Source organism: Balaenoptera borealis (assembly GCF_965194805.1).
Source record: "Balaenoptera borealis genome assembly, chromosome: 3".
In the NCBI taxonomy this organism is placed as follows: Eukaryota; Metazoa; Chordata; class Mammalia; order Artiodactyla; family Balaenopteridae; genus Balaenoptera; species Balaenoptera borealis.
The window spans coordinates 11,552,408-11,577,290 of NC_138866.1; the positions used below are offsets into that span (position 1 = coordinate 11,552,408).

Here is a 24,883-nt window from a genome sequence, read left to right on the forward strand (position 1 = left end):
CCAGTTCCCATTCCAGGCCTCTCGCATCTCAGCCTCCTCCCCGTGGCTGGCCTAGGCTAGACACCTTACAGCCTCTTCTGAGGCTTACCTGATCGTCACCATGGCAACCCCCAGCCACCCACACCCCCCACCATGGTCCTCAACTTTCAGCCACCTTCTCTTGTCCCAACTCTGAGCTCTCAGGCCACAATGCTGCTGAGGGAGACTGAGGGGGCTACCCCCGGCCCTTTGTTTGCCTAAACATGCCTGGCGCCAGGCCACTATTTTTATTCCATTTCAATTGTGAAAGCCTCACCAGCCAGAGGTCGCCATTTATTCTGGGTGAATTGAGGGAGTGGTTAAGGACACTCTGCCTCTCTTACTAGACAGTAAGTTTTCAAGGGTAAGGGACAGAATTCTAATTCTCTCCATGTTCAGTTACACCTGGCATATAATGTTAATGCTCCCCATTGAGGAAGACTGTGAAAGCATAGTGGTCATGAGAATTGACCTTGGGCTAGGATAGACCTGAGCTTGAAGCCCATGTTCACTTCGGAGCTGTGATCTTGGGCCAGCTGCTTAACTCAGGGTGGGTAAGCTTTTTCTGTAAATGGTCAGACAGTATATATATATTCTTCTGCGGGCCATATAGTCTCTCCTATAAATACTCATCTCTGCCTTGTTCCCCAAAACAGCCATACCTAAACCAATGGGTGTGGCTGTGTTCCTTTTTTTTTTTTGGCGGCACCGGCAGCTTGTGGGATCTTAGTTGCCTGACCAGGGATCAAACCTGGCCCCAGCAGTGAAAGCGTGGAGTCCTAACCACTGGACTGCCAGGGAATTACCGAGGCTGTGCTCTTATAGACTTTTATTCACAAAATAGGCAGTAGGCCCAGGGTAGTATGCTGACCTATGATTTACTGTAAAAGAGGATTATAAAAGAAGATCAGGGAATTCCCTGGCGGTACAGTGGTTACGCCTCTGCGCTTTCACTGCCAAGGGCCTGGGTTCAATCCCTAGTCAGGGAACTAAGATCCCATAAGCTGCCCCGCCAAAAAAAAAAAAGACAACCCATGAATGTAGTCCTATATCTTGCACTTGACGTCTTGATGTCCTTGGGCAAAACTGGACTTATTCCCTCACAATAATTCAACTCAACTTTCTGTGCTCCACAACATGGCACTTTGTATGTATAGTATTTCATTTTTCTCTCCCTGTGAGATAATACCAACCGTCTGAGAAATAGCATTGCATATGGATTAAAAGCACGGGATTCTGCAACTAGACTGCCTGGCTCCGAATTCTGGCTCTGCCACTTCAGAGGTGTGTGACCTTCAGAAAATTAACCTCCCTGACAAAACTTCCCTCCGTTGCCCTATGTGTACGCTAATAGTTCCTCCATCTCGTAGGGTTGTTAGGAGGATGAAACGGATCTGCACATCGAATCTCCTGGGGCTCTTTAAAGATTCCAAAACCCAGGCCACACGCAGACCAATGAACTCACAGTCTCTAGGGTGAGGCGGAGGCATCAGTGTCTCTGAAGCTACTCTAGGTGGTTCCAATATGTGCACAAGTTTGGAAACTGAGGGTTAAAGTGCTCCGCGCGCTGGCTTTGATCCTTGGGTGGAATCACTGTGCCCCCTGTTCCCACGCACTCCAGGACCCCCGTCCCCACCCACCCACCCAGCCCTAGCTCACTGCGTACCCGCCTCCATGGTTTTCTTGAGCCTCAGAGCTCAGAAGGCCCGGCGGGTGCACGCTGGGACTCGTAGTCCCTGCGACTCTCCGGCCTCTTTCCCGCCTCCCATTGGCTTTCGAAGACGCCCCGCCCCGAAGCTCCGCCAATCACCATGGCGCAGCAGACCCTCAAAGCGGGGAGGGAGGACACTGCTCTGCAATCACTGCAGGGCGGCTGTCGGAAGGTGGCTGGTTGGAGGCGGCGCGTCGCGAGGAGTTCCCACGGTCCCACCCCAGGTAACCGTGATTCCTGGCAGGGGACTGGGACTGGGTCCCAAGCCCCGGACTAGGGTCGCCCATCTGCCGCAGCTCTTGGCTTCAAGGCCGGGATTTTCAGTTTCCCCGGCCTTTTCTGAGTAATCCATTTCTCACCCAGCGAAAGGGAGTTTCGGCAAACGATGAATCCCGAGGGAAACCCTGCGACCTCTCAGCCTGCCGTGCTGTGGGGTTGTCGGTTGGCAGGGTGGGACTCCTTCTGTTGCGCGTGCTCTGGCTGGAAACCCAGGCTCCTCCGAGCTCACAGAGAAACAGACCCAAGACGAGGGCACATTTACTAAGGTCTCATAGCCGGAGAGTGCCGGGTGGTGTCTGGGGCCTGGTTCCCAAATTCACAGTCTACAAACAGGTCAAGCTGTTGAGGCTTGTCATGCAGAGGATTGCACCCGTTTGCAGTTAGTTCTCAGTAGTCCAAGGGGGAAGGGGTTATGTTAACCACCACAACTAATATACCCAAACGTATAAAAACATCCCTTCTGAGAAATCAGGAAAGCTCTGCTTCTCAGAGGCTTGAGCTGGTGGGAGTTACAGGATGATTCACATCAGCCATGGAAGTGAAGGTTATCTGGATTTGGTCCCCTGCTCCTAACTATTAGAGTTGAGGTTATACCCACATGTGTTATTCAGTGCCAAGAATTGCAGAATCTGGGGGCTGGGAGAAGGAACTTTGCGTCATGTGCTTCGTTTGAGAGGTGAAAATAAATGCCCGGGATTTGAGAGTTGCCCTGTGGTACGTAGTGAGTGGAGTAGCCCCGCTTTCTTTACTCCAGGGCTGCATTAGTTAGCAAACATATATTGAGCCTTACTACGCTTTTTGAGCAGGGATTATTTCGTGAAGGGGAGAGGCAGTCTACCATGAACCATTCCAGTGTTCCAGGGGCAGCATCTAACCCTGACTTGTGGGAAGAGATAGAACTTCGCAGAGAAGGGAATGATTGAATGGAGTTTGAGGGACGGGCAGGAGCTGATGAGATGAAGGAGAAGAGCTTTTCACCTGGAAAACAGCATGATGAAGGCAGGGAAAGAGCACCAATTTTGGACCTGGAGTCCCGGAGCCTGGTTGGAGCAAGGGATTTCATGTGGATAGTGGAGAACAGAGAGGCACATCTTGCAGGACCTCCTGTGCTGCTGTAAGAGATTTGGATTTTGTCCTGAAAGCCCCGGAAGCCGAATTTAGTAGATGTGTATCTTAGATACTCTCTAATGTGGAAAAGTGTTGGAGAGAGGCCACACCAGGGAGCTCATTGCAGTAATTCCCAGGAGAATTGCTGAGGGTTTTCTTTAAAGTATTTATTTATTTATTTAGGCTGTGTTGGGTCTTCGTTTCTGTGCGAGGGCTTTCTCTAGTTGCGGCAAGCGGGGGCCACTCTTCATCGCGGTGCGCGGGCCTCTCACTATCGCGGCCTCTCTCGTTGCGGAGCACAGGCTCCAGACGTGCAGGCTCAGTAATTGTGGCTCACGGGCCCAGTTGCTCCGCGGCATGTGGGATCTTCCCAGACCAGGGCTCGAACCCGTGTCCCCTGCATTGGCAGGCAGATTCTCAACCACTGCGCCACCAGGGAAGCCCTGCTGAGGGTTTTAAAGACAGTTGCAGTGGGAAGGGAGAGAAGATGAGAAAAGGGTTGTGAACTGTTAAGGAGGTGAACACCATACCCAGTATTGTTCAGTAAAAATATACTGAAGTGAATTCTGTCTCTTGAGTTTTCCACCTATGACTATCTTTTAAGGAAATTACCAGCATTTTTTTCCCCCTTAAACTGCAGACGTTGCTTTGTAGACCAAAATTCGAATCCCAGTTTAGGATGGGGAAATTATCACATATGTCGAGGATGTTGAAATCTGAATGGTTAAACATATAAGACTTGAATTTTCCTGTAATCCAGGAGACACAAATTAAACCCCATAATTAGATCACTTTATATCTATCAGATTAAGAATTATGAAGTTTGATACTCTCAAGAGATGATAGAAATTTGGAAGAGTATCTTAGAACAGTACAGCTGCTAGAAAAATAGGTATATCTTTTTTTTTTTAATTTTATTTTTGGCTGCGTTGGGTTTTCGTTGCTGCACGCAGGCTTTCTCTAGTTGCGGCGAGCGGGGGCTACTCTTCGTTGTGGTGAGCGGGCTTCTCACTGCGGTGGCTTCTCTTGTGTGGAGCACGGGCTCTAGGTGTGCAGGCTTCAGTAGTTGCAGCATGCAGGCTCGATAGTTGTGGCTCACGGGCTCTAGAGCGCAGGCTCAGTAGTTGTGGTGCACGAGCTTAGTTGCTCCGCGGCATGTGGGATCTTCCCAGACCAGGGCTCGAACTTGTGTCGCCTGCATTGGCAGGTGGATTCTTAACCACTGCGCCACCAGGGAAGCCCCAAAATAGGTATATCTTAAGACTCAGTGGTTCTACTCCTAAAGTACCTTACAGAAAGAGACATCTGTATACAAGGAGATGAGTATAAGAATATTTTTGCAACATTGTTTGTAATAGTAAAAAAATTGAAACAGCCTAAATGTCTGTTAGTAGGGGAATGTTAATAAAGTGGATATATATTTTTTAAAGTATAATAAATTTATTGGAACGAAATAACTTACAGTAGTGGTTACCTTGTGGTATGGGGAGAATGGGACAGGACATGGGGGACTATTTTCTCTGTAATGTTTTGTTTATGGGGAAAGAGGGTTAACGGATTTACAGAATATTAACAGTTGATGATCTGGATGATGGTAACAGGTATTTTATGTTATACTTTGTACATTTCTGTAGTTTAATGTGTATCCTTCAATTTTGTAAAATATAAATTATAGCAAAATTGAACTTAACGTCTAGCTATAAAAGTCATGTTCATTGATTTTGGGAAAAGACTACAAACTATTATTAATCCCAGGTTTCAAAATATAGTAATTTGGAAGAAATTCAAAAAAAGGAATTCAAGTGCCAATAAAAGCAGTGAAAATAAAACTGTGGAAAAACCATTAACCATTGGTAAAATTTTACTTTGCTAGATTCCTAATTCTAATCATTAGTAGATTTAAAAAATGTAGGGAGGGGGAAGGGTAAGCTGGGATGAAGTGAGAGAGTGGCATTGACATATATACACTACCAAATGTAAAATAGATAGCTAGCGGGAAGCAGTGGCATAGCGCAGGGAGATCAGCTCCGTGCTTTGTGACCACCTAGAGGGGTGGGATAGGGAGGGTGGGAGGGAAACGCAAGAGGGAGGGCATATGGGGATATATGTATACGGATAGCTGCTTCACTTTGTTATACAGCAGAAACTAACACAACATTGTAAAGCAATTATACTCCAATAAAGATGTCAAAAAAAAAATCCTTGATGTAAAAAATAAAAATAAATAAATAATAAATAATGCTTTCTTGACTATATCCATTTTGAAATATGATATAGCTGCTAGTACCTTTTGTAATGTTAAAAAATAATTTTTAAAAAGTAGAGTCATAATTCTGTACAGATATAAAAATGAACAAATGTTAAAGATTGTATTTAACTTATTTTTAAAATATTTTTTCTTTTCTTTTTTTATTTTTCTTTTTCTTTTTTATTTATTTATGGCTGTGTTGGGTCTTCGTTTCTGTGTGAGGGCTTTCTCTAGTTGTGGCAAGTGGGGGCCACTCTTCATCGCGGTGCGTGGGCCTCTCATTATCGCGGCCTCTCTTGTTGCGGAGCACAGGCTCCAGATGCGCAGACTCAGTAATTGTGGCTCACGGGCCCAGCTGCTCCGCGGCATGTGGAATCTTCCCAGACCAGGGCTCGAACTTGTGTCCCTTGCATTGGCAGGCAGATTCTCAACCACTGCGCCACCAGGGAAACCCTATTTAACTTATTAATGAGGAGACTCAGTGAGGTATTACAACCAGTTCAAAGGAGATTCCAAAGTACATTTGTAGATTAGAAATACTGAAATGTGTGTTGTGAAGCCTGGCTTCTTTCTTTCACTAGGGGAGTCACTTGAACCTTCACTTGATAAAATTCATTTGCATGTCTTTAGACATGAATTACTAGCATTGCTAGTATCCATGGTTTACAGAGTTGTGAAAAAAATTTCCATAGAATCAGAATTAGATAACCTTGAAGGACATGCTCTAATCTAGAATCTGCTTTGCCACTGAATCAGAAATTTTCCCTATGGAAAAAAGTTTGATTAACTAACTTGAACAAAATCCGTATTTTGTTTGAGATTTGAGATAAGACCTATTTGGATTATTTTTTTATTTATTTCACTCTTGAAACAGGAAATCAAAGGATTTGAGAACTGAATGGGCCCTTAATAATTTAGTTCTACTGTCTCATTTCACAGATGGACAATTAAGGCCCAGAGAGGGTCTCCCTTGACTTAGTAACTGCCTGTCCGATATTAAAGAGTAATTGCAGCTGACATTTGTTAAAAAATGGCAAGATGGGTTTTATTCCAGCTGTTGCATTAGAAGAGAGACACTTCAGTATAGAACTGAGTTCAACTCCAAATACATCAAGGACAGCTGAGACTTATCACCAGTAGGCAGAGTGGGAGGGTCAGTGGCTGAAAAATTACTAAGAGGAGCTTGATTAGATGTCAAAGATGGGAGATTCTTGCAGGATTCTTGCTAAACCTGGGCTCAGCAGGCCAAGGTCTAGTCAGGAAGAGGGCTCAGAGGAGCTTGACTTAAGTTTGGTGAAGGAGGGGTCCTTGTCATCTGTCCTTGTCTCTCTTGCATGTTGTCCGCCAGGGACCACTTGCATGATGATTTTGTTGTAAGCCCCCAGGGAACAGATAGCAGGATCAAAAACCTGTAGGTTTGGAAGGCTCTTCACAGATAACATTGTCTGCCCAGCTGCTTCTCCTGGCTTTGATGGTTCGCTGTCTCTTGCAAGTAGCAAGTACAGGGCTGATGGTGGGAGGTCATCATGGTGGTTAAGGTGTGGGCTTTGGTGTCAGACATGGAGTTGAACTTGATTCTGCTATTTAGATGGTCCTCTAACGGTAGCCTATTACTTGCATTGCTGGTAACAGTTGATCTAGAATGGGCATTCTGCCCCAAACCTCCCAAATGGATAAACCCCACTTGATGGTACACTTCCTGAAGTCAAGTGGAGTCCTTCAATTGAATCACTGACCTCATGTAGCCCTGTAGCCTGAGAGGGTCGCAGGACCAGTGGAACCAGTGAGGACCTGTCCTTGGAGGCTGCTGAAATTCATTTGTAAAGGCTTGTCCATTGACTTTGACTTTGTGTGGTTCAGGTTCTCCTTTGATGGATTCTTCTTCTAAGAGCTCTTTATAACCGATTACCAACAAGCGCTTTAAAATAGTAGGGTGGGGGCTTCCCTGGTGGCGCAGTGGTTGAGAGTCTGCCTGCCAATGCAGGGGACACGGGTTCGAGCCCTGGTCTGGGAGGATCCCACATGCCATGGAGCAACTAAGCCCCTGAGCCACAACTGCTGAGCCTGCGCATCTGGAGCCTGTGCTCCACAACGGGAGAGGCTGCGACGGTGAGAGGCCTGCACGCCGCGATGAAGAGTGGCTCCCGCTCGCCACAACTGGAGAAAGCCCTCGAACAGAAACGAAGACCCAACACAGCCAAAAATAAATAAATAAATAAATTTAAAATAGTAGGGTGGTGAAGAGCACTGTGGGAATCCTGCTACTGGGGGAAACTTGGAGGCCCTGGGGTGTGGGGTATAGCGCTGCCATCTGTGGTTGCAGGGTCTCCCAGATGTTCACATAAACAGTGCTTTTTTGTGACAAGCGAGGTGGTGTAGTGGAAGAAGCAACCTTTGGAATGAGATCTGTGTGTCACCCAGCAGTGCCACTTTCTACCTAGTTTCTCCGCCTCTGCGAGTCCGTCTCAGCTGAAGGGATTAATGAGACTGCTCACAGGCTGTTGTGAGGATGGTAAAGTGCCTCACACACTGCATGGCTCATAGACACATACATATCCCACTCTCGCACCGTGTGCAGCAACACAGAGCACTCTTGGGGAGACTTCCGTCCCGCCCCTGGTTAGAGCAAAAACTACCTGGGTCATTTTCTCCCTGCAAACAGTTAGCAGACTAAACACATACCCCTAACCATCCCCTTGGAGGTCTTTCCACGCTTGGCACGTTAAAAACTGCCTTCCTCTTTTAAAGGCATCACCGTATCCCATTATAAGGATGTATCATGATTTAACTAGACAGGCTCCTGTAGATGACCATTTATGTTGCTTCCAGGGTTTTGCTGCTACACACAGGCAGGCTCCCTTACCTTCTTAAAATCTTCCCCTTTTGAAAATGATACCTGCCACTCCCACTGGGACTGCCTCCCCCACCTTTATTTCTTCCCCAGCACTCATCACCACCGGACAACCTGTGCGTTTGAATGGTCTGTCTCTTCCAGCTAGAATGTCAGCTCTGCGAAGGGTTTCATCTGTTTGGCGCCCTGTTCAGTGCCTGTGAGCACCTGGTGGGTGCTCAGGCCATGTTTGTTGGATGGATGGGTGGGTAGACAGGAAGAAGTAGATGACAACGCCTGTGTGACTGGTGCCATGGAGGACCACGAGCAAAAATAGCAGTCACCAAGGGCTAGTTTGGCAGGGATCATTTACATTTTCTTCTTGAACTTTTCACTCTGATGAAACAAGAATAATAGGTATGCTGCAAGACTATGACTTTGTTTTCATGTTTTGACTTTGTCAAGAATATTGCTGACCAGGAAGTTGCCGTCTGAGACCTGCTGCTTTGAGATGTGTTCATTGCTGAGGGCAGTGGAAGGATTATATTACTTTCACATCTTTCCTTTGCCCCAGGCCCCAATATGTTTCCCAGAATAGCATTAGTATGTTTTTTTAAGTGGCATTTCCCAATCAGTGTCACACTGTGAGGCTTTTATTTATTTATTTATTTATTTATTTAAAAACTTTATTTATTTAATTTATTTATTTTTGGCTGCATTGGGTGTTCGTTGCTGCACGCAGGCTTTCTCCAGTTGCAGTGAGCAGGGGCTACTCTTCATTACGGTGTGTGGGATTCTCACTGCGGTGGCTTCTCTTGTTGCAGCGCGGGCTCTAGGCGTGCGGGCTTCAGTAGTTGTGGCACGCGGGCTCAGTAGTTGTGGTGCGTGGGCTCTAGAGCACAGGCTCGGTAGTTGTGGCGCACGGGCTTAGTTGCTCCGCGACATGTGGGATCTTCCTTGACCAGGGCTTGAACCCGTGTCGCCTGCATTGGCAGGCGGATTCTTTACCACTGCACCACCAGCGAAGTCCCTCTGAGGCTTTTAACTTGGCATTGTGTTCAAGGAACCACAACTCTGTGTTTATAAGAAGAAAAAAAAAGAAGATAGACAGGAACCATTGCCAGATGTTAACCATGAAAATATCACTTGTGTATGAATAAGGTACTTTGCCTCACCGAGGAGTAACTTGCTAGTATTTTAGTAGAAGAATGAAAGGTAAACTGGAACTTGTAAAAATAACCTGGTGGTGTTTTTTGTTTACTAATTTAGGCAGTTGAGCTGGTGATGTCTATTCTGTTGTCCACAGTCAGGCAACCATTCAATTTTAGTATTTTATTTAAATATGAAGCGGGGGGACTTCCCTGGTGGTCCAGTGGTTAAGGATCCACGCTTCCACTGCAGGGGCCATGAGTTCGGTCCCTGGTCAGGGGAACTAAGATCCTGCATGCTGTGAGGCACAGAAAAAAAAAAAAGAGGGGAAAAAGTCACACACCAGTGTCTCCAGAGGAATGAGCCCCTTCGGGATTAAGTCGCATGATCAAAACTCAGAAGAGAGTGGTGTGCAAACCAGAGAGCCTGTTTCATGATTGTCGATGAAAGATGATAAAAACCCCAGGCTGTACCAGTCACGTGGGCTGAGAGCACATTCTGGCTCACTGTTGTTTCAGTTTTATCGGAACGTAGCCATGTCTACTGGTTTCCGTATTGTCTCTGGCTGCTTTCGTGATACCGTGGTAATTGAAGAGTTGTGATGGAAGTGGTGTGACCTGCAAAGCTGAAAACACTTACTTTCCAACCCTTTACAGAAAAAGTTTGCCGACCCCTACCCCATGGGACGGCTTCCTGGGAGGCTTGGCTGCAGCCAGGAGGCTGCTGGTTGGAGGACCTCAGCAGTCACTGGCACACCTCCCCTCCCGTGTGGAGGCCACTGCAGAGCTCTGGGGACGGAAGTTTGGCTGTCTCTTGCCTGACCTCACTGCTGCTGCTTCATACATTTGTATAACTTCACCTTTTATTGCCCCATGGTGAGCCCTGGGCAGGTCGAGTGGACTTGGGAGAGCATCCTCCGATACACGCTAACGTATTAACAGACCAGCAGGTTCCAGCGTTGGGGCAGCCTGGGCAGTCCACTGCCCTCATCTGTTACGCACCTTGACCGTTTCAAGACAATCTTGAAAACAAACCTGGGGCACGTTATTGTAGTAACCCGTGCATCCATGACCTTGCGGTGGAGCTAAAGAAACCTGGATCTAGCACCAACTCAGATTCTTAATTCTTACACATTAAGAACGGAGTTCTTGGGAGGAGTTATCCGGGGGATAGAGTAGTGTGGTTTCTTGATGGGGATGCCAGGCTTCTGGGCGGAGCCGACTAGAGCCTGCCAGGGTTAAGGAAGAGGCCTGCTGTGAGTCCAAGTGTTGTCCTGGGCATCACCCAGAGCTTGTCAGAAATGCAGAGTCTCAGGCCCTGCCCAGGCCTACTGAATCAGAATCTGCCTTCTAACAAGCCCCCCAGGTGATCTCGGCGTACAGTCAAGTTGGAGAAGCGCCGGCCCAAGGTGCTTTTACTTTTTCAAACTTTTACCAGACTCAGGGCTTCCTGTTTTTTCACTTGGGGGGAAATCCATCATTTTGAGTTTCAGCACAGTGTCAGGCACAGTTGCTGAGGATGGTTTCTTAGGCTTAGACGTGGTTCATGCCTTAGCTGGCTGTGCGATCCGTGAGGACAGAGGCTTTGTCCTGTCCCTGCTGCGTTCCCGGCACCCAGCGCTTTGTTTGGCAGGGTTGGAGTTCAGGAGACTCTGGCCGAGTGGGTGAATGAATGAGTGAATAAATTAGTGAATGAGCGAATGAGCGCTGTTTTGTCAAAAGGCATCGGAGGCAGAGGATAGCCTCCTAGACTTTGTTCTGCTCTGAGTCCCTATATCTCAGAGCAGACTGAGATGCTCAAAGACTGTTTTTCCTCTTGTCTCAGAGTGACAGGCCTGGCTTCTGTCACAGGAAGGCTGTTTTTTAAAATAACATAGTCAGGACACAGGGCAGTAAGATAACATACTTGTCTGAGTAATGCAAAGTGGCCTCAGTCTTGCCTTTTGTGCTTTAAAGCCCTTTAAAGTTTTGGCAATGAAGTATAAAATTGGGCATGTACTTCATTAAGAATAAAGTCTTGAGATGCAGAACCATGTAGCAGAAAGGCTGGACCAGGGATTCAGAAGGCATTGGTTCTGCTCTCTGCCCAGAGCTGACTGTCTATAGATATTGGGCAAGTCACTTCTCTCATGCTTCAACCTCCCCATCCTGTAAAACAAGGATTAAAATATTTGCCCTGCCTCTTGTACAGAATAATGTACATGGGTTGTAAGTGATATGCAAAGACATTCATTTGGGCTGCCAGTGTTAGACTATAGCTTATCCAGATAACTCACAAACATAAATTGCTCCCCCCCGTGTTTATATTGAATGTATGCTGAATTTTTACAAACTTTATTGTATAATTAATATATATTAATTGTAGTAAAAGAGACAGAAATAAAGATCATCCTTAATTCCACCTACCACCCAAGAATAACTGCTGTTAAATTTTGTCTGCCTTCCACATTTTGCTATGCACACATTATATGTCTATTTTCTTACAAACAGTTCATAGTATGTGGCAGGCGTTTTTCCAACACAGTCAAGTTTGTTGATGAATTTTGTCTGCCATATTCCAAGTTGTGACAGAAACTTTAAAAGGTTGTCCCAAGAGCTTTCTCACTATTCTTTGATTTATACTCATAACTTCAACCCACAGTGAAGGTTGGGAGCTATGGGCAGTCCCCTGCTCCACCCGGGGAAAAGGGCCACAGAGCTAAGAATAAAATTCTGCTCTGTCATCATTTTTATCCTCAGCATGTTGTGTCTGATGACTAAATCGTCTTATCTTTTTGACCCATTTGCTGTGATCTTTTCTTAGGGGCCAGTAATGTTCTTCTGTTCGTGTCATTCCTTTTTTGCTTGACTCAGCCCTTTTCTTCCCAGGTTTCTGCAGTGGAATTCCAGGGCGCAGAATGATTTGGGAAGTCGCTGTGTTGCTCAGTTTGGTCCTGGGAGTTGGTGCTATTCCTGTGGACGATCCTGAGGACGGAGGCAAGCACTGGGTGGTGATTGTCGCGGGATCAAATGGCTGGTATAATTATAGGCACCAGGTAAGAAAATGCCTAATTGTTTCCTTTATGACACTGGCATTCTGTAAACGATCCTGGACATTGTTACTAGAACAGACTTTTTAAAAAGCCATTTGTGTTCCTATCAGGTTGGCAAAAATAAGTGTGTTGGTGAGGATATGGAGAAATGGGAACTCTCCCACACTGCTGAGTGGATTATAAAATGGTACAGCCATTTTGGAAAACATTTTGGCAGTTTCTCAAAGTGGCCCATCTGGGGTCACCTCAGTCTAATGCAGGGTTTCTCAGCCTTGGCACTATTGCCACTTGGGTCCAGGTAATTCTTTATTGTTGGGGGGGGGCTGTCCTGCACATTGTAGGATGTTTACCAGCATCCTTGACCTTTGCCCTCTAGATACCAGGGCATCACCCAACCCACTGTCACGACCAAAGTTGTCTCCAGCCTTTGCCAAATGTCCCCAGTTGAGACCCACTGGTCTAATGCCTTCAGTTTATAAATAAGGAAACTGAGACTTGAAGAGAGGAGGTGACTCGCCCGAGGCCACACAGCAAGTTGAGGTGCAGACGGGACTCTGGTCAAAGCATCGCGAGGCCTCTTTGCCCTCCACGCCTCTGCCCTGCTGCTCTGCCCTTACCCCTTTCTCCTCATCTTTCCTGGCATTCCCAGCAAATCAGCCTGGCAGAAATCAGAGCGGAAAGAATCTATATTCGTAAATACATTAAAAGTGCGGCCTCCAGGTGAGAATGTAAAATGGTGCAGCTGCTTCGGAAAACAGTCTGGCAGTTCTTCGAAAGTTTCAACACACAGTTACCATATGACCCAGCATTTCACTCTTTAGGTATATACTAAAATAAGTAAATAAACACATATGTCCCCCCTAAAACTTGTACTCAGATGATTAGAGCAGTTTTGTTCACGTTAACCAAAAAGTGGAAACAGTCCAAGTGTCCATCAACTGATAAATGGATAAACAAAATGTAGTCCATCCATACATTTGGCCATAAAAAACAACAAGGTACTGTATACATGCTTCAACATGGCTGAACCTTAAAACATTATGCTAAGGGAGAGAAGCCAGTCACAAAGGACCATAGGATTCCATTTATATATGAAAGTCTAGCATAGGGAAATCTAGAGAAACAGAATGTAGATTAGTAGTTGCCAAGGTCTGGGCAGAGGGAATGACTGCTAATGGGTATGGGGTCTCTTTTGGGGGTGATGAAAATGTTCTGGAATTTGATAGTGGTGATGGTTGCATGACTTTGTGAACATACTAGAAACCACTGAATTGTATATTTTAAAAAGTTGACTTTTATGGTATGTGAATTATACCTTAATAAAGATGTTATTTAAAAAGTCATTGAGGGTGGTTCGGTGGTGAGGACTGCACACTTTCACTGCTGAGGATCCGGGTTCAATCCCTGGTTGGGGAACTAAGATCCTGCAAGCTGTGCGGTGCAGCAAAAAAAAATAAATAAATAAATAAAAAATTTTAGGGACTTCCCTGGTGGTGTGGTGGATAAGGCTCCACGCTCCCAATGCAGGAGGCCCAGGTTCGATCCCTGGTCAGGGAACTAGATCCCACATGTGTGCTGCAACTAAGAGTTCACATGCCACAACTAAGAGTTCACATGCCACAACTAAGGAGCCCACGTGCTACAACTAAGGAGGCCATGTGCTGCAACTAAGGAGCTGGCAAGCCACAACTAAGGAACCCGCCTGCCACAACTAAGACCTGGCGCAACCAAATAAATAACTAAATAAATATTTAAAAATTTTTTTAACTTTTAAAAAAAATTTTAAAAAAGAGTAAGAAAATTTAAAAAAAAGAAAAAGAAGAAAAGTCATTGAATCTTTCAGTTCTCAGAGACAAGATGCACAGATGATCACGGTAGGTGCTGGGCTTGCATCTAAGAGCCCTTTACATAAATGAACTCATTTAACCATTGTGGGGTTATGTGCAGTAGGTCTGGTTCTTGTTCCCTTTTTACGGATGCATGGACTGAGGCTTTGAAAAGGTCAGTACTTCAACCCAACGTGGCCCAGATGGCAAGAGGTCGAGCCAGGATTCAAACCCAGACCGACTAGCTGCAGAGCAGCGCCATCCAACAGGAGAGCCACCTGTGTCGTGGTGAATTTTCTAGTAGCCACGTTTTTGTTGTGTTTTAAACTAAAAAGAAACAGGTGAAATTAACTTTCAAATGTCCTCTTTAACCCAATATAGCCAAACTATCATCATTTCATTTGTAATCAATATAAAAATTTACTAATGAGATACTTTACGTTTTTTTAAAAAATACTGAGTCATCAAAATCCAGTGTACGTTTACCTTCACGTTACATTCAGTTTGGACTGGTCATATTTGAAGTGCTCAGTCACCAAGTGTGGCCAGCGGCTGCTGTATTAGACAGCACGGACCTAGCATCTGTGTTCCTGATGGCTTAGCAGGGCTGCCTCACGTGCGTTTCCCTCCCAGGGTGTCAGTTTCATATCTGTTAAATAGGGGTTGGTTTAGATGAACTTCCTACTGGCTCTATAATTTGATGATTATTGAATGACTTATTTCTTGAATGCTTTTTGTTATGTTAGCTGAATAGGAAATTTGGCTTGATTGAAAAATTATTATGGCAAAATGATCTCTTTTCTTTTTAATGCTTAACCCAGACCTGACCCAGTTAAAGAGGAGCAACCCGAGTACTAACTGCCCAGCTCAGTTTTCTCCTCCCTCTCTAACCATGAGTCAGAAAGATGCGGTGTTATAAATATGGGTCACTGATAGTGGATAGGCTGCTTCATCAGCCACCCTGGTTTTTATACAACCAACTTAAAAAAAGCATGTATTGGTTAAATATTATTAAGTATAGGTATCCGATTAACCTTTGCCCCAGAAAACATTTTTAAGTGTTGCTAGTTTCCCTGGGTAAAATATTCCATATCAAAATGGAATGAGGCAAGCAAGGCAAAAAGAAGTGGCCACAGACTGAAATTTTCATCCCTAAATGAGGGAGGATGCTGGCACTGAGGCTGTGAAGAGGAAACATGGGTGCTGAATCATCTCTGGCCTCAGCCCATATGCTGGCCGGACCGGTTCTCTTCTCAGCCAACTGCCAACATTTGCCGTCTCGACTTTGGAGGCCAAGCACTAAAACAGCATTTGAAAGAACTTTTCCCCTAGAACCTACACAGGCTTTTTTTTTCTACACAGACTTTTTTTTTTAAAATAAGTTTATTTATTTTATTTATTTATTTTTGTCTGTGTTGGGTCTTCATTGCTGTGTGTGGGCTTTCTCTAGTTGCAGCGAGCGGGGACTTCTCACTGCGGTGGCTTCTCTCGTTGCGGAGCATGGGCACTAGGCGCGCGGGCTTCAGTAGTTGTGGCACGTGGGCTCAGGTAGTTGTGGCTCACGGGCTCTAGAGCACAGGCTCAGTAGTTGTGGTGCATAGGCTGAGTTGCTCCGCGGCATGTGGGATCTTCCCGGACCAGGGATCGAACCCGTGTCCCCTGCATTGGCAGGCGGATTCTTAACCACTGCGCCACCAGGGAAGTCCCTACACAGACTTTTAAACTTACATTTTTATGGAGGTTTATATTTTCCTTGAGTGGAACACGGCACTCATTATCACAAATTTCTTTTGTCTAGGGAAGGTTAGTACAGCAGGCACAATTAAAGCACTGCAGAGAGCTTTTCTGTGCTTTCTGACGGTTATTTAGCCTGTGTTGGTTAAACCGAATTGGATTTCTCTGTTTTCCATTTTTGGCTGGGATAATGGGACGACAGAGAGGGGGTTGGTCGGTCCGGGGTGGTGCTGGTGGGGCGCGCTGCCTCTTGAGTGTTGGGGGGAAGGTCTTGGGGGGAGGGGCTCCTGCAGTGACAGAGGCAAAAGCCAGGCTGCAGTGCGTGGAGGACAGAGGGAGAGGCCCCGCAGTGCGAGCTCAGCTGCACACGGGGACAGCTGCACCATCTGTTCTTCCGACAGGCTTGTAAGGGGCAAAAAGAAGTACGTAGGTCACCAGGGGAGGAACAGGACTGGAGGAGGGTTTCTCTTAGGGCAGAGATTTGAGCGCGCTGAGAAGGAAAGTATAAGGCCCAGTGGGGGCGGGGGGGGCTGGTGTTAAGTAGATTGAAGGTGAAGTTCACCCTTGCCCAGGCCAACAGGAGGACGCTGAGGATGGTGGGAGTTGGGAGGACAGGCAGATGTGAGCCGGGCGTCGCTAGGAGAAGGGGGCTTGGGGGGCGGTTTGAGGTCACTGCTGGGCAGGGGGGCACCGAAGGAGGAGGTCTGGCGTGTTGGCAGTAGGACAGGAGTGGTTTGAGAACAGCAGGACGGGCGAGGGGCTGGGAGAATGCTGGTGCCTCCTCCCCTCTGCTGGTCTTGAGCTGGGGGCTGGAGCGGAAAGGAAGGGAGCTCCACCTCATCCGGGAAGGCTTTGAGAACATCTGCATCCTGGGGCCAGGAGGAAGCAGGGAGGGAGAGGGAGAAGTCTAGAACTCACACGTCAGAGTCGGGAGGAGAAGATATGATGATGGAGGGTTACATTTCTGAGAGACCGCCTTTCATTTTATATACTTTTAAAGTGTGTACAATTACCACTTTTTAGAAACAGCTTTATTGAAGAGGTATACGTTTACATGTCATACAATTCACCTATCCTGTAGTTTCGTGATTTTTAGTAAATTCAAACAGTTGTGTAAGCATTACCACAGTCTGGTTTTAGGACACTTCCATCATTCTAGAAAGTTCCCCATGCCTGTGCCCATCCCAGCCCTATGCAACCAAGGATCTGCCTTCTGTCTTTATTGTTTTGCCTTCTCCAGAAACTTCATATAAATGGAGTCATACAATATGCAGTCTTTGTGGTGTCTGGCTTCTTTCGCTCAGCATAATGTGTTTGAGGTTAATCCATCTTGTTACTAAATATCGCATATATTTTAAAAACAGAAACATGGATGGAGAGCAGAGCAGAGTAGGACTGACTTGGGGGAATGCAGTTAGCCCAGGAGGGCTGTCCTTGTACAAGCCAGAGGCTGGGCCGGGTCATGGGGAATGTGGGCCGTGGACTTGCACAGACCCCGGGTATAATTCCTTCTCTCCGCTCACCTGCTGTATTAGTTGGAACAAATTACGTGGTCTCACTCTAAACCTCTGATTCTCCTCTGGAAAATTTGAGGTGGTGGTGAGCTCAGTGAGGCATCCCCGCAAAGCCCAGACCCAGGGCTTAGCCTCTGCCACGGTCAGAGCACGTGTCAGGAAGCGGTAATATACACTCAGTGGTAATATACCCTCAATGAGCAGCCTGTGAGGACCACTTCCCAGCCCCTACCTGGTTTGAAAGTGGACCCCTTGGCAGTGACTAGAACACGCCAAGTATTTAGCCTTTGCTCCAAGCCGGCTATCCTTATTTTGCTTACAGTTGTGTCTGAGGTAAGGCAGCACCATCAGTGTCCGGACAGTGACCTGCACCAGGACATCACGGGATGCATTAGTAAGCCCCGTCGGAACTCCTTACGCAAGCCATGAAACAAGCTGAGTCAGCAGTCTCTGTTCAGTAGTCCAGAGGGCTCTGCCTTTCTTTAAAGTCTTGCTCAATACCCTCCTCTCACATGGCACCTCGTGTGGCATTTCTGTTTTAAGGGGAAAAATGCATACAGATGAGTTGTGTTCCAGGGAAGTCATTCAAGTAACCTTTAACACCATCTCCAAGTCATTTGACTTGGCCTAACCCTACTTTTATTTATCTCTCTTGGGTACCAGTAAATGCTTGATTCCAACCAAAAACCCTTCTGAATTAAGAAAGAGGCAACCGGGGCTTCCCTGGTGGTGCAGTGGTTGAGAATCTGCCTGCCAATGCAGGGGACACGGGTTCGGGCCCTGGTCTGGGAAGATCCCATATGCCGCGGAGCAACTAGGCCCGTGAGCCACAACTACTGAGCCTGCGTGTCTGGAGCCTGTGCTCCACAACAAGAGAGGCCACGGTAGTGAGAGGCCCGCGCACCGCGATGAAGAGTGACCCCCGCTCACCGCAACTAGAGAAAGCCCTCGCACAGAAACGAAGACCCAACACAGCCAAAAATAAATAAATAAATTAAAAAAAAAAAAAAGAAAGAAAGAAAGAGGCAACCAAGTAACTCCAAGGACTCAAGAGAGAATCACCACTTGGCTTTGAGACCACTGTGTGTGGAGGCAGGGCGTAGGGCATGGTCGGGGGCAGGAGATCTGGGTTGGAAGCCACGAGCCCTTTCTGAGCTTGTCCGCATCTGTGAAATGGGCGTAAAAGCATCTGCCTGTCAAGGTGGTGGTGAGGAGCCAAACGGTGTAGGGGAGCACTAACAGGACAGGCTGAATATATTTTCTAAAACATATGGTCTTATTGAAGCATATTTTACAGAGCATGTATAATTCACCCATTTCAAGTGTTCAACTCAATGATTTTTTTAGTACACTTACCAAATTGTGCAAACATCACCATAAACCAGTTTTAGAACATTTGCATCTCCCCAGTAAGATCCCTTGGGCCAATTTCCCTACCTCCAGGCCGAGGCAACCACTAATACACTTTCTATCTGTGTAAGTTTGCCTTTTCTGAACATTTCATGTAAGTGGAGCCCTGCAACATGGTCTTTTGTGTCTGGCTTCTCTTAGGGTAATGTTTTTGCAGTTTATCTGTGTTGTAGCATGTATCGGTACTTCATTCCTTTTCTTGCCAAATAGTGTTCCATTGTATGGATAAACCGCATTTTTTTCTCTTTACCAGTTGGTGGACATTTGGGTTGTTTCCATTTTTTTGTCTATTTGAATAATACTGCTAAGAACATTTGTATGCAGGTCTTTGTGTGGATAAATGCTTTTGTTTCTCTTGGGCAGACACCTAAGAGTAGAATTGCTGGGTCATATGGTAAATTTATACTTAACTTTTTAAGAAACTGTTAAACAATTTTCCAAAATGGCTGCATCATTTTATATTCCCACAAGCAGTAGATGAAGGTTCCTGGTTTATACTCACCAACACTTGTTACTGTCTGTCTGGCTATGAAGTGGTATCTCATTGTGGTTTTAATTTGCATTCCCCTAATAACTAATGATTGTGGACATCATCTTTTTATGGGCTTATTAGTATATCTAGTTAAGTGAAATGTTTATTTAAATCTTTTATCTATTTTTGATTGGACTGATTGTTTTACTGAGGTACAAGAGTTCTCTGCATATTCTAGGTACAAGTCCTCTGTCAGATATGTGTTTTGCAGACATTTTCCTCTTACTCTGCTGTTTGTCTTTTCATTTTCTTACTGGTGTCTTTTGAAGCACTAAAGTTTCTAATTTTGATGATGTCCAGTTTATCAGTTTTTTCCTTTTATAGACCATGCTTTCGGTATCATATCTATGACATCTTTGCAGTTATAACTCAAGGTTCCAAAGATTTTCTCCTAGGTTATCTTCTAAAAGTTCTATTATTTTAGCCCTTCCATTTAAGTCTACGATCCACTTCGAGTTAATTTTTGTATATGGTGTGAAGTGAGGGTCCAAGTTCATCATTTTGCTTATGGATATCCAAATTGTCCCAGCACCATTTGTTGAAAAGACTCTTCTTTCCCAGTGTAGTTTTGAAAACAGGAAGTGAAAGTACTCCAACTTTCTTCTTTTTCAATATTGTTTTTCACTATTCTAGGTCTTTTGCAATTCTATACAAATTTTAGGATCATCTTGTCAATTTCTGCAGAAATCCCTGCTGATCGGTTTTTAAAAATTTTAAGGGTAGTAAGTCTTCTGATCCATGAACATGAGATGTTCCTCTATTTAGATCTTCTTTAATTTCCCTTAGCACTGTTTTATAATTTTCAGTGTGCAGGTCTTGCACTTCTTTTGTTAAATTTATTCCTAAGTTCTTTTTGGTTTTTGATGAACCTGCCTTTTAATATCTGACAGGAGAGGTAAATAATAGTATGACTTGCACTGAGGTGAGTGGGTGGGGTGCCTGCTCACTCCAGTTTCATCATAGGGGAGGTTAAATCTGATATAATATTGGTTTGATTTTTTTTTTCTTATGAAATAGACAACAAATGTCTATATAACATGCGTGCAGTTTAAAGAATAATAATAAAATGAATACCTGTGTACCTTGTACCCAACTAAGGCAAAAGAGAATTACGTGTACCTTGTCCCCTGTGTGATCTGAGCCCCCTCCTTTCCTGCCAGAGGGCAAGTTCCTGAGTTTTCTTTTGCTTTGCTTTAGACTTTATCATATATGTATTTAACTAAACAACATAATGTTTACTTTAGTCTGTTTTGACCTTTATATCATGTAAACTGTGGTGAATATTTTTTTCTATGACTTCTTTTTGTCATTACGTTCCTGAGATTCACGTATCTTTTTTTTTTTTTAATTTTTTAATTTATTATTTATTTATTATTATTATTATTATTATTATTTTATTTTTGGCTGTGTTGGGTCTTCGTTTCTGTGTGAGGGCTTTCTCCAGTTGCGGCGAGTGGGGGCCACTCTTCATCGTGGTGCGCGGGCCTCTCACTATCGCGGCCTCTCTTGTTGCGGAGCACAGGCTCCAGACGCGCAGGCTCAGTAGCTGTGGCTCACGGGCCCAGTCGCTCCGCGGCATGTGGGATCCTCCCAGACCAGGGCTCGAACCCGTGTCCCCTGCGTTGGCAGGCAGACCCTCAACCACTGCGCCACCAGGGAAGCCCCAGATTCATGTATCTTGAAGCATGGGTTGTATTTCATTCAATTTTAGGTATTCCATTTATGTGAGCTTTCTGATATTCCATTATATGAACATAGGGCAGTTTATTTTTCCAGCTATTGATGGTGCTTTGGATTATTTCTTGATTTTTACTGTTGCAGTGGCACTGTGAACACTCTCCCGTTACACATAGTCTAGGGCAGCGGTCCCAACCTTTTTGGCACCAGGGACCAGTTTCTTGGAAGACATTTTTCCTGCGGAACTGGGGTGGGGAGGGATGGTTCAGGCGGCAATGCGTGTGATGGGGAGCGATGGGGGGCGGCAGGTGAAGCTTCGCTCTCTTGCCTGCCACTCACCTCCTGCTGCGCGGACCAGTTCCTAACAGGCCATGGACCAGTAGTGGTCTGCGGCCCCAGGGGTTGGGGATCCCTGGCCTAGGGTATAGCTTGGAGCAGAATTGCTGGGTTGGAGGGTATATGCTTCAGTCTGATCCGATAATGTCAAGATGTTTTCCCGAGCCCAGTGCCAATTACACTATACTTCCACCATCAGTGTTTTAGTTTCCTATTGTTGTTGTAACAAATTACTACAAACTTAGTGGTTTAAAACAGTACAAATTTATTATGTTACAGCTTGAGGTGAGAGATCTGAAATGCGTCTCACTAGGTTAAATCAAAGTGTCCAAAGGGCTGCTTTCCTTTCGGGTGATTCTTGAAGAGGTGCACTTTCTTACCTTTTCAGCTTTTAAAGGCTGCCCACATTCCTTGGCTTGTGGCATCTTCCTCCATCTTCAAAGCCAGCAGTGGCAATCCAGTCTTTCTTACATTATATGCCTCTGACACCAACTTGCCTGCTTCCTTCTTCCACAAATAAGGACCCCTGTGATTACATTTGGCCTGCTGGAATAATCCAGGATAACCTCTTTATTTTAGGGTGAGCTGATTAGCAATCTTTTTTTTTTTTTTAATTAATTAATTAATTAATTAATTTCTTTTGGTTGTGTTGGGTCTTCGTTTCTGTACGAGGGCCTTCTCTAGCTGCGGCAAGCGGGGGCCACTCTTCATCACGGTGCGCGGGCCTCTCACTATCGCGGCCTCTCTTGTTGTGGAGCACAGACTCCAGACGCGCAGGCTCAGTAATTGTGGCTCACGGGCCCAGTTGCTCCGCGGCATGTGGGATCTTCCCAGACCAGGGCTCGAACCCGTGTCCCCTGCATTGGCAGGCAGACCCCCAACCACTGCGCCACCAGGGAAGCCCTGATTAGTAATCTTAAATCCATCTGCTGCTATCTTAATTCCCTTTTGCCATGTAGTGTAACATATTCACAGGTTCTGGGGATTAGGATTTGGACATCTTTGGGGAGCTGTTATTCATCCTACCGTAGTTGGTGTTTGAGGGTCCTTGTTATTTTATAGAAATGGGGACTTAAACATTTTAATGTGTGTGTGTTTGTAATATTTAGTAGCTTTTTAAAAATGATCTATGTTTAGATTTTCAGCCCCCTACTCTTCCTGGGCCTTTACAGTTTTAATGATTTCTTGATTGTCCCTGTCTGAAGCAATATCAAGTTCTGGAGTCAGAATGCCTGGGATCTCTCACTGTGAGCTGTGTGACTTGGACAGGTCACTTCCCCTCCCTAAGCTTTGATTACCTCATCTATGAAGTGGGAATAATTATCACATAGAGTTGTTACGGGAATTAAATGAGATCGTGCACAGAAGGTCTGGGCATAGTGCCTGACAAGTAGAAGAAAGTCAATAAATGTATGAGTTTTCATATTTATTCAGTCATCTGTTCATCTAACAGCTCTTGAATGCCAGGTCTTAGACTCACCCACTCAACATTTAGCAGCTGTATTTTGAGCACCCATTTTTTGCTATCAAGTCCATTTGTGTGGGGCATCTACAGGCAGAATGCTGGGTTTGGTGGTGGGTGAGCTTTATTTTATTTTATTTTTTTTTTTTTTTAAAGTTTAATTTTTATTTATTTATTTATTTATGGCTGTGTTGGGTCTTCGTTTCTATGCGAGGGCTTTCTCTAGTTGCGGCAAGTGGGGGCCACTCTTCATCGCGGTGCGTGGGCCTCCCATTATCGCGGCCTCTCCTGTTGCGGAGCACAGGCTCCAGACGCGCAGGCTCAGTAATTGTGGCTCACGGGCCTAGTTGCTCCGTGGCATGTGGTATCTTCCCAGACCAGGGCTCGAACCCGTGTCCCCTGCATTGGCAGGCAGATTCTCAACCACTGCACCACCAGGGAAGCCCTATTTTATTTTTTTATTACTTTTTATTGGAGTATAGTTGCTTTACAATGTTGTGTTTCTGCTGTACAGCAAAGTGAATCAGTTATACATATACATATACCCCCTCTTTTTTGGGTTTGCTTCCCATTTAGGCCACCACAGAGCATTGAGTGGAGTTCCCTGTGCTATATAGTAGTTTCTTATTAGTTATCTATTTTATACATAGTAGTGTATATATGTCAATCCCAATCTCCCAATTCATCCTACCCCTTCTTCCCCCCTTGGTATCCATAAGTTTGTTCTCTACATCTGTGTCTCTATTTCTGCTTTGCATATAAATTCACCTGTACCATTTTTCTAGATTCCACATATGAGCGATATTATATGATGTTTGGTTTTCTCTTTCTGACTTACTTCACTCTGTATGACAGTCTCTAGGTCCATCCACGTCGGGCAAGCTTTATTTTAATTGACGTGCTAAGGGCTGTGTAGGATATGATCTGTGGAGGTGCAGTTCCTAAAGCCCTCTTCCTTAGAGAGGCAAGTAGCTGGGTAAACTGTTTCTTTTATGCTTTGTCCTAGGAAAGACATAGTTAAATAAAAGCAGAGAGTTAGGTAACATTTTTCCCTTCTGTTCTCAAATGATTTCCATGTCATGGAGTGTAGTATGTGTCATCTGAAAAAGGAAGCAAAGAATGTCTTCACCCTTTTATGGAGAAGGAATCACATTAGAAAAGTTTTTCTTTTACCCTTAATATGGTCACCCTTGTTGTTATTTATTTTTTAAAATTAATTAATTAATTAATTTTTGGCTGTGTTGGGTCTTCGTTGCTGCACACGGGCTTTCTCTAGTTGCGGCGAGCAGGGGCTACTCTTCATTGCGGTGCACAGGCTTCTCACTGCGGTGGCTTCTCTTGTTGTGGAGCACGGGCTCTAGGTGCGCGGGCTTCAGTAGTTGTGGCATGCGGGCGTCAGTAGTTGTGGCTCGCTCTGGAGCGCAGTCTCAGTAGTTGTGGTGCACGGGCTTAGTTGCTCCGTGGCATATGGGAATCCTCCCGGAGCAGGGCTCGAACCCGTGTCCCCTGCGTTGGCAGGCGGATTCTTAACCGCTGTCCCACCAGGGAAGTCCCAACCCTTGTTATTTTTTAAACTAAAGAACACATCCCTCATTTCAATTCCTGAGCTGAACTTTTGAGTTTTCACTCAGTTCTCTGAACAGCAACTATGGCAGTTAAAGTTACTGGAACCAGAAGAATCCTGTGTGATACAGAACTAGCCGCTAAGCTTTTAATCTGCTGGTTCATCATTCTAAGTCATTCTGTTCTTCAGACCTAAATCAGTGCTTTCAGGAGACTTTTCTATGGTGTGGAAAATGAAAATAACTTATTCAGGACTTTCAAAGGCGCTTGTTGCCTGTAGATGTGATGGTGGTGGTGGTGGTGGTGTGTGTGTGTGTGTAATCCACATATACACTAACTGCCTGATGAATGAAAGTTTCATGGGGTGGGTGGATTTTTAAAAATTGAATTGAAAAAGATAAATGAGTGTGTTTTAAAATAATTTAAATACCTGACCGGTAGGGAGCGGTTCACAGC

At 45.3% G+C, this 24,883-nt stretch overlaps 1 protein-coding gene across 2 annotated transcripts in view; it reads left to right on the top strand.

Annotated features, from left to right (window-relative positions):
* Window positions 1-1,818: 1,818 nt before the first annotated feature.
* Window positions 1,819-24,883, top strand: part of LGMN (legumain) — a 37,221-nt gene continuing 14,156 nt past the window's right edge. For both annotated transcript variants that reach the window (XM_082387209.1, XM_082387210.1), the window contains exons 1-2: window positions 1,819-1,953; window positions 12,210-12,376. In XM_082387209.1, the coding sequence (XP_082243335.1) occupies window positions 1,830-1,953; window positions 12,210-12,376 (291 nt within the window). In that variant the 5' untranslated portion in view covers window positions 1,819-1,829. The remainder of the gene's footprint in view (window positions 1,954-12,209; window positions 12,377-24,883) is intronic.